We start from the raw sequence: 12,165 nt of genomic DNA, 5'->3' as shown, positions 1-12,165 counted from the left end.
GTGAAGCACTGGAATGGGTTACCTAGGGAGGTGGTGGAATCTCCATCCTTAAAGGTTTTTAAGGCCCAGCTTAACAAAGCCCTGGCTGGGATGATTTAGTTGGGGTTGGTCCTGCTTTGAGCAGGGGGTTGGACTAGATGACCTCCTGAGGTCTCTTCCAACCCTAATCTTCTATGATTAACTAGAGAGTTTAATGAGGTTGACCTTGAGAAAAAGGAAAACCAAAACAATATACCTTAAGGCAGTGGTCCCCAACCTTTTTCGTCTGGTGGGTGCCAGACGACGAGCCACGGAGGACCGTGGCGGCAGACAAGCATCCGTTGAAATGCCGCCGACAAGCAGCAACGTCAATAGGCGTTGCTGCCGAAATGCTGCCGAGAAGCAGCTTCTCGGCAGCATTTCGGCAGATGCTCGTCCGCCGGCCAGTACGCGGGTACACTTAGATGCCCCGGTGGGCGCCATGGCACCCGCGGGCACCACGTTGGGGACCCCTGCCTTAAGGAATCCTCACTTCAAAACCTGGAGGAAATGGATGGTAATGTACCTAAGGTCAGCTCCTTGCCAATACATCCTTGCTATTGTATTCATTGTACACTGGCACTTCTAATCAAGCAGGGCATGTCATACTAGAGGACTTAGGGTCCAGTTTAAAAGGGGGAAATGTGCATGTTGACCTATCTTACATATTTTGTTGTGAGCATTTCAATTCTTACTAATGACATTATATAAAATAACCCATGACACGCATCACTTGGAAAAAGTGAACACACATAACAAGGAAGCCTGATTTTCAAAAGACAAATGATGTCCCCAAATTAGCGCTTACACAGTTAGGCACTGTTTCCCCATGGGTGTCTAAATGCAGCTGAAATCTGGATCCACAATGTGCAGCACCTGAAACGAAAACCCTTCTGAGCAATGTTGAAAATGATCAGCACCAGTATTCCAAAACTCACAGTTAGAAGCTGCAAAGTCTTTCAAGAGCCATTGTCCTCTGAATCTATTTTATTTCCCTATCTCAAGAACAAAACTCCCCATCTGAAGACATCTTGTGCACGAGAAGATGAAAAAGAAAGCACATAATATTAATCTGGCAGGGTGGAGCTGGGCATATTTCCTCTACCCATTTCATTCTTGTTTAAATGGTGATATACTACAAGTTCCATGAGAGTGAAGCCAGCTGGGTAGAACTGTATTAACGAGTCCTTATAACAAAATTGCAACTTCCATAGCAAGTAGAGTCTTGTGCCTCTTGTCCAGCAGTGCACATCACTGGGCAAGAAGATGCCTGACTGACAAGTCTGGGAGTGTGGGGAGCTGCTATGTGATGTACTGGAAGATCAAGGTTGTCCAGATGAACACTTTCGTAGTCCATTTGAGCTTTACTCTTCTCAAAACGTCAGGAGCCCTTTGTCCTCTAAGATCTCAGGGACTGCTCTCATTCTCAATATTAGTTTTCCAAAATCAGCTGATCTTTATTCTTCTTAGATTTAATTTTCACTCACCCATTTCCCAGTGCAAAGCCTTTGCCGCCTTTGTCCATTGTGGCAATAGAAGCATATATTGCATTTAACCCACTTGAGAGATCCGCAGTATTCATGTCAGCCCAGACCCAGACTATAGGCCATTGGGAAACCAGAAGTGGGCTAGACTGATTACTTGCCTTTGGCAGCGCGTGAACTCCATTCTTTGCCTCAGAGCGTTGAGAGACATAGTGTTGTCTTCCTCCATACAGAATGCCCTTCCCTGTTGAACAATCAAGGCTTGAAGTTACCATAAGCAGCTAAAAGAAGTCAGATCTCCACCCAAAAACAAATGAGCTGTAGTCCAACAACAGGGGAAGCCATGTCAATCCACTCAGATAAGTCCCCCAACAACCTTTATTAAAGCAACGAAGGCTTTTATCAAAATGAGTGAAGCCAGCCAGTTCTACAGGCGTGCCAGCTGTGTACCGGCTATTGGATTTCCATTGTCTCTGGTTATCAGTGGCACCTGCTAGTATTTTGTTGGCACTGGTAGGTCTTTCAACTAGGAACCTCCTGTAATTTACAGGAAAATCGGTAAGTATCCTATGTCAGATCTTCACAACGCTGTCTCCCTGGTTCAGACTTTGTACGGTGATTTCAACTTCCCGCACCTAAAATGGATAACCGATTTGTGAATTTAATCACACGATAGAACTGTAATGATGTAAACCGAGCCAAATCCTACTTGCCTAAGTCACATGAGCAGTCCCCATGAACTCAGTGCTGGTGGGCAGCTTCAGAATAATTTTACACGTTACCAATGCAGAAATAGAGGCACAGAGCAGTTCAGTGACTTGTCTAAGATCACGCACTAAGCGAGGGACAGACCCAGGAACAAATTCCTTAGCCCTCTGCTCTATCCACTCAGGCTAATATAATGCTCTTGCTTCCAGGTATTCTGAACAGTTTAGAAATTCACATAACAATTTTCATGCCCCAGAAAACACCATTTTCCATACCTCTTTCTTACATAGCAATAGATTAGAGCGATGATCCCACTCAGTAACATTCCGGCGCCAATTCCCATGGCAATATAGTGCTCATAAGAATTAAGCGCATACGAATTTAACGTCAAGTGTTCACATCTTTCTCCGTTGTAACCTGTCAGGCACCTAAAAAGAAAAAAAAAAGAAAAATCCCCAAGAGTATTCAGAAAATCTTAACTTGAAACTGTAAGATACCTATTACCTTTGATTCATTTTAAACGCTTTGCAATTAAAATGTGGAAGGGAACTAAATTGGGGTGGGCAGATTCTCTTTTGCAGTTGAAACCCCGTATGCCAGAAAGCTGCTGGATTCGGTGCGCTGCGAATTTCCCCTGACAGAGCGGGTAGTGAGAGAACAGTGCTCTGGTGATACCTACCTGTTATAATGACCATTGGGCCCATAGACAGCCAAGAATAGCTCTAGAAAGCCCTGAAGTATGTCAGGGCCGGATTTGGTGCAGAACCACTCCCAGAATCCGGGAGCCCCTGCCCAGCAGTCAAACAATGGGCACAGCTGTACATTTAACCCTTCGGCGTTAGATTTCAGCTCGATGCTGCAGTTCTGATAGCAGAATGTGTCAAAAGCAGCTTCCAAGCGCTTCATCTTCTGCTTTCGCTTTCTCCAGTAAGCTTTAATTACCAAGAGTATGATGTTGTCACAGCTCCATTGTCGTGTTAATAAAGAACCTGAACTTGCATGATGCCCAACTTTAAATATGGAGATATACCTATCTCCTAGAACTGGAAGGGCATTGAGTCCAGCCCCCTGCCTTCACTATCAGGACCAAGTACTGATTTTGCCCCAGATCCCTAAATGGCCCTGTCAAGGATTGAACTCATAACCCTGGGTTTAGGAGGCCAATGCTCAAACCACTGAGCTATCCTAGTGCATAGGTCACACTGGCTTCTGTGGATCTACTCAGATGTTAAACTTATGCCCGCGTACAAATCAGATTGCAGGTTGGGATAAATGTTATGTGTAACATACACAGGAAAACAAATATAAACTCGTCTACTTCTCCAAGAGCGTCTATTTAAACATTCAGTGTATTTACCTGCATATGGGTTTCTTGAGTTCACTGTGAAAAGCACAAAGGCCATTAATACAATAACTTTTGTGTTCTTCAAGACAGGATTTCATAAGCTTCAGAGCAATAGGTTCCTCCGTGTAGTCTATTGGGAAAGACGTAGGGGAGGAGGAAAAGTTACATTTGAAGAAATAAAATGGTCTGAAAACAGTAATCACGTCATTTTGAAAAGTACGATCATTTACAAGAGTAAACCCCCTTGCACACACGTTTAAGGTGAGGTAAAATTTGCTGACCAATAGCGACACTGCCAACTAAAACAGAACAGAGACGCTGGACACCTTAGCATGGAGTTTTTCCAACACCAGTTTTAAATAAATGATTTCCTCTTAGTAAATGGGCAGAAGTTTAATGAAAATGCTGGATTCATTCCAAGTTAATGTCAGCATAACACAGCCTGAAACCCAGCAGGATAGGAGCACAGGGGATTAGCAGGTTCAGGGAGCTGTAATTTACCTTGCTGTTAGCCACGGCTTCTGAATCTGGCCTAATGTGATTAATTTTTAATCAAAAGGACAAAACACCATTTCTTTAAGGCAGCTTGCCCGTAGTTTGTTCCCAACACTAGCAGCTAATTTTTTTACGTAAATGGCACAAATCAGGACCATTTTTCAGGATTGTGGATAGATCACTATTTGTTGATAGAACGAGCCAGAGGCTAACAGTAATGGGTCGCGGGATGGAGGGGTGTGGTGGGGAAAAGGAAGGGAAGATGTCAAAGGCTTGCCGGTCGGAGGAAGTATTTGTTTGAACAGGTCTCCTGACTGCAGGAGTTATTGATTGGGTGGAACGGCCAATCCATGCCTGTTATTTCAGGGAATTGTTTTAGACATAGCCGAGTGAGTTCCTACCTGAATATTTCACAACACCGGCTTTCAGTCGTGACCGCAAAAAAAGCAAAAAACATACAGGACAAGAACAACACTGCTTTCAAGTAACTAAAGTCTGGTATTGGTCTTTTGTCAAGCGGAAAGCTTCCCTCCGAGTACGTGCTGAAACAACGCTCCAGCAGGGCGCTCACGTTCTCTACCTCATTGGAGGTGCCGTCAGAGATGTAAGCCCAAAGTCCTGCCCTGACCACTTGTGGTCACTGACGATCCCATGACACATTTCTCAAGAGTGACATTATTAATCCCCCATTTCCTGACCAAATTCCAATCGGAGTCATTCCATTCTGCCTTGCTACATTTCCCCGTGCTCTGAGCTGGGTGAGCTCGTCCTCTTCTCATCCTAGTGCAAACAGCTCTAGATGGCTCTTGTGTACCACTGTATCGTAAACCACTTCAGCGATGAGTCGAGTCATTCTGACATATAGAGGGCCTGATCCTGTCACCATTACTCAAGCTGAGAAGCAGCTCCCTAAGGAAGTAGCCCCACTGCCATCCAAGATATTGTTCTGCTGAGAAGGACTGGAGATTGCATCAATCACGTACCTCTTTGAGACTGGATGCGAACTCACCCTTCATGAGTTAATCAGAAGCCCCTCGACCGAAGACAAAAGGGGGTTGTGAACCCGCCCAGGAGTTCGGATTGAGCGGGCAGGCAGGCAGACACAGCGAGGCAGGCAGAGGCAGACACAGAGAGGCAGGCAGAGGCAAAAAGCAAGCCAGCCAAGCAGTAGCCAGAGAGTACAGTAGGGTTGCCACCCATCTGGGTTTTACCAGGACATCCTGGTTTTTGGCTTCAGTGTCCGGATGCTACTTAGGATTGCCAGGTGCCCAGTTTTTGACCGGAAAGTCCGGTTGAAAAGGTGACCTGGCAGTGCCCAGTCAGATGTACCGACTGGACACCAAAAGTCCAGTTACCACAGGGAAGGAGGCGGCGCCAAGTCATTAACCCACACCAGCCCCTGCTCAGTTGGGGCAGGCAGGCTTGTTGTCAGGCTGCAGGAGCTCCCGTCCCAGCCCTGGAGCAAGGGGGGACCCAGTTGGGGAGGGAGGAAGGTGGAGACGATCCAGCGAGCGACAGGGAGAGGGAGGGAAAGGAGGGAGGGATGGGGGCGGGGCCTTGGGGGGAAGAGGGAGAGAAGAGGGTGGGGCCTCAGGAGTCCTGTTACAGCAATTAAAAAGGTGACAACCCTAGAGTACAGTGTGACCCTGGAAAAAGCTACAGAGTATTTTGGGGCCTGTTGGCTAAAGAGGCTTGGAGCTGTACGCTAAGAAGCTGCTTCCTGCTATTTAATGTTTTCTGCACTCACTCAGAGACATAGGACTTTGTACATTCTTTGTAAACAAAACTGCATCAGATAACTACCTGATATCACCAATTTCAACTCCCAGCTGAACATCCCCAGAGCTCCAAACTGCTGCTCAGGTCAAAAAGAGGCAAAGAGTACAACTCAACATGTGTATTGGCAGCAGCATCAAGCCTCAGGTTTGTTAAGTGCTTTGGTATTTTAGGGGACGAAAGGGCCCATAGACATTTATTCTTGAAATAAGTAGGTGGTTTATTCCTCCCTTTCAGGAAATGCTACTGGAGCGGGAAGAACCACCTTACTTTAAAATGAACTTTTTTAGGCGGTGAAGCCAAACTCTCTGCTGCTGTAACCACGGAAGTCAATGACTCTTGGTAGCAAAGAATTTGACCCTGTATCTAACAATCAGAGTAAAATGTCACACACTATGGGTACGTCTACACTACCCGCCGGATCGGCAGGTAGTGATCGATCTATCGGGGATCGATTTATCGCGTCTCAGCTAGACATGATAAATCGATCCCCGAATGTGCTCCCCGTCGACTCCGGAACTCCACCGCTGCGAGAGGCAGAAGCGGAGTCGATGGGGGAGCGGCGGCCGTCGATCCTGCGCGGCGAGGACGCGAAGTACATCAATCTAAGTCGATCTAAGATACGTCGACTTCAACTACGCTATTCTCCTAGCTGAAGTTGCGTATCTTAGATCGATTCCCCCCCTCCCCCAGTGTAGACCAGGCTTATAAGCCATACCCATGTTAACAGAGGCTGGCCTAGCAATCAAGTAACAGTACAACAAAGCGGGGGCTTGGCAATAGTCTTGCAGGTCAGCTGAAGAGGGCCGGGCTGTGCAGACAGTGCACTCAGAACCTGGATTGCGGGAGCATTTGGGTAGGTCTACACTGTAATTAGACACCCGGAACTGGCCCAGCCCACAAGCCCGAACCAGCTGGCATGGGCCCGCTGCGGGTGGTGTAGACATACCCTTTCTGTCACTCCGTAGCAACTCTTGCGGCTGACTCAGAGGGCAGTGCACTTAAGACATGTGACTCCTTTGAGGAAAAAAAGAGTATAAAAATCAAGCAAATGAAATTACTGTTGGGATTCCTTAATTAACGCTTAGAGAAGCAACGCTGCTAGACAGAGTAGTCAAAACTCTGCTCCAGGGGCTTGAGTAGGACGGTGAACCAGAGGGGTCTCCAGGCAGCTGAGACCTTGTTTCAGGGGAATCCGAGACAGACCAGAGGGCTGAAAAGAACAGATCTGGAAGGAAGAAGTCGTCTATAAAATTGTTAACCACCTTCTCTGTTTGCCAAGCAGGAACTGCGTGAGGCTAGCGCAGGGCCTGTTTGTGTATGTTTGTGGAAGAGAGACTCGTTAAGGGGAACAGGAGGACTTGTGGCATCTTAGAGACTAACAAATTTATTTGAGCATAAGCTTTCGTGAGTTACAGCCTACTTCATCGGATGCATGTGAAGTGGGCTGTAGCCCATGAAAGCTTATGCTCAAAAAAATTTGTTAGTCTCTAAGGTGCCATAAGTACTCCTGTTCTTTTTGCGGATACAGACTAACACGGCTGCTACTCTGAAACTTGTTAAAGGGAATGTAATGTATAGCTCTTAATGTCTAACACGGGAGTTATGTGCTTGATATAACCCGTTACCGTGTGTGTAATTCCTTCTCGACAAACTGCTGTGCATTGAAAATAATGACGGTGGACCTTTTTCATTGGTGTGACAGTAAGCTGCTCTGCCAGGAGCCAGTTAACATCCATTTCAGAGGTAGTAGCACCCCCTGTTGCCAACACTGGGAAGGTAGGATTATTCTGCTAAATATATTTCACTTAAAGCCATGGTATAATGGTTAAAATAAATTAAAAACATTCATTAAAATTTGCTAATCTACATAGAAAAAAAGCACAAAATCTCCCGCTGTCAGAATAAAACTGTAATATTTTCACTCTGCACAAAAAAAACCCTTCCTGGTTTTGTATGGAAGTACCATAGCAAGTTGCCAAAAGGTGGCAGCATTCCATTTTCATAGGATGAAAGTACAAAATAGCTGTATCAGACCTCATTGTTATTCTAAATACATTTAATACAGGAATGAAAACAGGCCTAGAAAATGTTTTGAGACAAAGCTTGGAGAGAAAAATCTTGTAATTCAAGGGCCCAGTCCTACAGTAATGTTTCACACACACACACACACACACACACACACACACACACTGACATCGTTGGAAATTTTGTCTAACTAAGGGCTGCAAGATCAGATCTCAAATCCAAACCACAAAATTAAAAGTGCTAAATACTGTAACACTACAATTTAAGAGGAATTACATTCAAATGAATTATAAAATCTGAAACAAAAAGAAAAACTTTTTTTCTAATCACATACAGAGACAATTCTACTAATTTAAATATCGTATTATCCACCTAGATACTAGATAAGCTGTTTAAAGAGCACATAGTGATACTGACCTTTGCAAAGCATTTTGTGCTCTATCAATGAAAAGCATCATATAAGAGCCAGGTATTAGTTCCCATTTGCCCTTTAAGTCATGTGAAGAAAATATGCAATATAAGCATGCATATAGATGGATGTTTGCCACATGTGAGTCATACAAAGAGGTGAATTTGACCTGATCTGACATGAAATTAAACTAATGGATAACTGAAGGATTGGTCATGACAAAACTGACAGATTTTACAGTTTGACACAGAATGACAGAGCTGCTATAAAAGAAAAACGAAGTGTATATGCTATATAGTTACCATATGTACCAGCACACACACACACACACACACACACACACACACACAGACACAGAGTCCACGTGTGCACACGCATCCACATGCAAAATATCCAAAAAACACTGAGTGCTCCAGAGGTAGATTTGTATAAACTACAAATGCCCAGCCTTAGCTCCAGACTGCAATACACTTAATAGAAATTGCATCAGACAGAGACCCGTCATTTCTTCTGCATTATCTTTGATGCATATTGCCCCATTTCTGAGCAGGTGAGAACTAATCATCCCCAGGGATGCAGGTAAATGCGTCAAAGAACTTATTGGACCGCTGAGTGACAGCTTATCCATCAGGGGGCTATTTGGTATAGGCTGTGCAAAACACACCAGGAGTTGGCTGGTGGGCCTGCACACGTTCTTTTCCCTGCATTTTGAGAGTAGTATATTCACCCTCAGTTCCTGGCACTCAGCTGATGACGCTGAGTATGTAGATTTTCATCCGTGATCCAGCTCTTCTAACTCTCTCCCAGTTCTGTCCCACTCTGAGTAAAACAAGACCCTTCCTATCTCCCCAATTCCTTCCTGCCGAACATTGGAAGACATCCCCTCTCATATTCCCTATCAACTTCCAGACAGCTACCAGCCCAGTCTCCTGTCTCTCCATGTTGTTTCTTTCCTCCCGCTGGCCTTGCCACTCAAGGTGACCCACCAGCCCCTAATTTTTGCAGTTGAGGATGACTATATGACATGCGGACTAGGGAAGAAGGAAGGTTCCTGGCTGATGGGTGTGGGACTGGATCCACAATCCCACAGGATAGTGCCATTTCCAACCTGGCATTCGCTTGGGAGTTAATTAATTTCCTAAGGGTTTGTTATTAACATGCTTTAATTATGAGCTTCCTTACTTCAGTATTTAATGACTGTTCCACCTGCCTAGAAATGGAAGCTGCAAGAATGGAGTGAAAGGATGTGGCCAGTTTCACACAAGAGTCTTTAAACACTTCCTTCCACCCCAAAGTCCAGTCTTCCAACTCTTAAAGGGTTACGGCTTTTAAAAGCAGAGGACTCCGATGAAGTGGGTTTTAGTCCACGGAAGCTTATGCCCAAATAAATGTGTTAGTCTCTAAGGTGCCACAAGGACTCCTTGTTGTTTTTGCTGATACAGATTAACACGGCTGCAGCTCTGATACTTATAGCTGCAAACCCCAGTGTGCAATTGCATGCTTGTATTTGTGAGCAATTGTTAAAGCCACTGTCTTGCTGACTGCAAATATCCATTTTATATCTGTAACAACAGCAAGTGCACATTGAGGTGGTATAGCTGCCCACGTGGCTTTGTTCATGCAAGTGAACCTCTCATTTGTAAAAATCTGCCCCATAATAAATTCTCTCTCTCTAGTACAACCAGTATTTCAGACAGCAAGGCTAGTCGATGAATCACCATATAAATGTCTACAACCCTGTGACACCAAAGAACACCATTTTTTCTTCTTTATCCAATGTTGGAAGAACACCCATGTCACAGAGAAACACTCTAGGCCACATCATGAGCTCCATCTACAGCAGGGAAGGGCAAAGTACGGCCCACCAGCTGTTTTAATCTGGCCCTTGAGCTCCCATTGGGGAGCGGGGTCGGGGGCTTGCCCCACTCTGGTGCTCCTGCCAAGGAGCAGGGTCGGGGGCCACTTCACGCGGCTCCCGGAAGCAGCGGCATGGCCCCCCTCCAGCTCCTACACATAGGGGCAGCCAGGAGGCTCCGCTCTGAATGCTGCACCCACAGCTCTCATTTGCCGGGAACCACGGCCAATGGGAACTGCAGGGGTGGTGCCTGCGGACGAGGCAGTGTGCAGAGCTGCCTGGCCGCGCCTCCGCGTAGGAGCCGCAGAAGGGACATGCCGCTGCTTCTGGAAGCCGCTTGAGGTAAGCGCCACCCGGAGCCTGCACCTCTGCGCCCCAACCCCCTGCCCCAGCCCTGATCCCCCTCCCACTCTTCAAACCCCTTGGTCCCAGCCCAGAGCACCCTCCTACACCCCAAACTCATCCCCAGCCCCACCCCAGAGCCCACACCCCCAGCTGGAGCCCTCCCCCCTCCTGCATAACTTGGGATAAGTATAAACAGAGGGGAAATTATTTTTTTGTAGTGACCCAGCCACTGCCAGTCACTACAAAAAATAATTTTCCCTCTGTTGATATTCACCCCTTCTTGTCAACTGTCGGGAATTGGCCTTGATAGCACTGACAACTCCACTTGTTAAGGCAACTCCCATCTTTTCATGTGCTGTATATTTATACCTGCTACTGTATTTTCCACTCCATGCATCCGATGAAGTGGGTTATATCCCACGAAAGCCTATGCCCAAATAATTTGTTAGTCTCTATAGTGCCACAAGGACTCCTTGTTTTTACTGACACAGACTAACAGGGCTACTAGTAGAGAAATGTTCGCATTACAATAAACGCTACCATTTGACTAAACGACAGTCACGTTAAGAGTAGTTATCAATTCAACTACACTCAGTAGATAGGATTTTTTTTTTCAGTCTACAAATGCTTATTTGAGACAATACAGAGCAGAGCAGAAATACCTTCGGTGTTGTTTTTTGCCCAGCTATTCCATATGTCTGTGGTTAGCGACGAAACAGTAATAGCTGCCTCTTCACCCAGCGCTACCATTGCTGTATAATGCAAACACATATTGGCTTTAGCAGGAAAACACTTTTGCATGAAGCTTATTTCATCTGTACAAATGGGTCCATTAAATGGACTGCTGAATGCCTAAACTTAAATAATGAGGATTTCTTTTTATTATGTTCTTGCCTCTTTGAATTCCTTTGGTCACAACTTAGTTATGACGACGGGGAACAGAAAACGAGCTACTGTTTGTATAGTCTCCGAATACATATCCATGCTCTTATAAATCCCATTGTAATCACTTGATATTGTATGCAATACAGTTCATTATAACATGCTATATAAGGCATATCTACTGATAGATACTCTTTAAAATGATTCAAAATGAAATCATATTTATCCAAAAATTCAGTGAAGTCAGAAACTATTGAAACTAATTTTGTTTCTGAATTCCTTTGAGCTTTTTGGATTTTTTTCCCCACTGCTTATTACAGAAAATATGAGTGAACTTTTCTTAAACAAATGTATAAATACAAACCCTATGTCTATAAGACACCAATAAAAACCCCAATACACCTACCTCTTAGCAAAATATATATTAGCATTCCAAATGCCATATCTAGCAGCAGATTAACAGTGTTTTCTTCTCTTCTTTCCAGAGAGCTGGGTTGTTCTGCTTACCTGTGCTCATGTGTCTTCCTTGCACTTATATACCGTGAAGCGTCGCCTGCTGTTCTGACCAATAAAAAAAAAACGTGCATCTGGCAACAACCTAAAGCCTCAGGGCAACCACACATTCATTTAGGAAACTATCATTATCTAGCAATCTGTTCGGGTTTTCTTTTGAAACACCTGTTTCCTATTACCTGTAGGCATAATTGTGCATGCAAGGACACTGTTTTATGGAGAAACCTGGTGTGGAAGCAGAGAAAATAGTGAGAAACAAATAGTGAGAACTCAGTTTTTCTCCGACACTGGTATCTGTCAAAGCAGA

The 12,165-nt window shown here is 45.0% G+C and overlaps 1 protein-coding gene across 2 annotated transcripts; it reads right to left on the bottom strand.

The window, feature by feature from the left end:
* Positions 1-214: 214 nt before the first annotated feature.
* On the bottom strand, positions 215-11,788 carry EPGN (epithelial mitogen). 2 transcript variants are annotated; one of them, XM_054030462.1, is made up of 5 exons: positions 11,752-11,788; positions 11,126-11,215; positions 3,568-3,685; positions 2,486-2,638; positions 215-2,137 (listed from the first exon to the last, which is right to left on the bottom strand). In XM_054030462.1, the coding sequence occupies exons 1-5, from the start codon at positions 11,786-11,788 to the stop codon at positions 2,104-2,106; spliced, it is 432 nt and encodes a 143-aa protein (XP_053886437.1). In that variant the 3' UTR covers positions 215-2,103. The 2 variants fall into 2 exon arrangements, with proteins under 2 accessions (XP_053886437.1, XP_053886438.1); XM_054030463.1 differs by lacking the exons at positions 11,126-11,215; positions 11,752-11,788 and adding an exon at positions 5,406-5,514 and having other exon boundaries at positions 215-1,746.
* Between the last annotated feature and the right edge of the window lie 377 nt (positions 11,789-12,165).

This window comes from Malaclemys terrapin, chromosome 5 (assembly GCF_027887155.1).
Source record: "Malaclemys terrapin pileata isolate rMalTer1 chromosome 5, rMalTer1.hap1, whole genome shotgun sequence".
Classification (NCBI taxonomy): Eukaryota; Metazoa; Chordata; order Testudines; family Emydidae; genus Malaclemys; species Malaclemys terrapin.
Note: the sequence above shows the minus strand (reverse complement) of the source record. Positions and strands in the feature narration are given on the sequence as shown.

Excerpts from the sequence above, each read along its gene's own strand:
- EPGN (XM_054030462.1), bottom strand. The coding sequence starts at position 11,788 with ATGGCATTTGGAATGCTAATATATATTTTGCTAAGAG. Across the intron at positions 2,639-3,567 it reads CTCAAGAAACCCATATGCAG|GTGCCTGACAGGTTACAACG; the intron begins GTAAATACACTG and ends TTTTCTTTTTAG. Across the intron at positions 2,138-2,485 it reads TATTGCTATGTAAGAAAGAG|GTGCGGGAAGTTGAAATCAC; the intron begins GTATGGAAAATG and ends TATCCATTTTAG.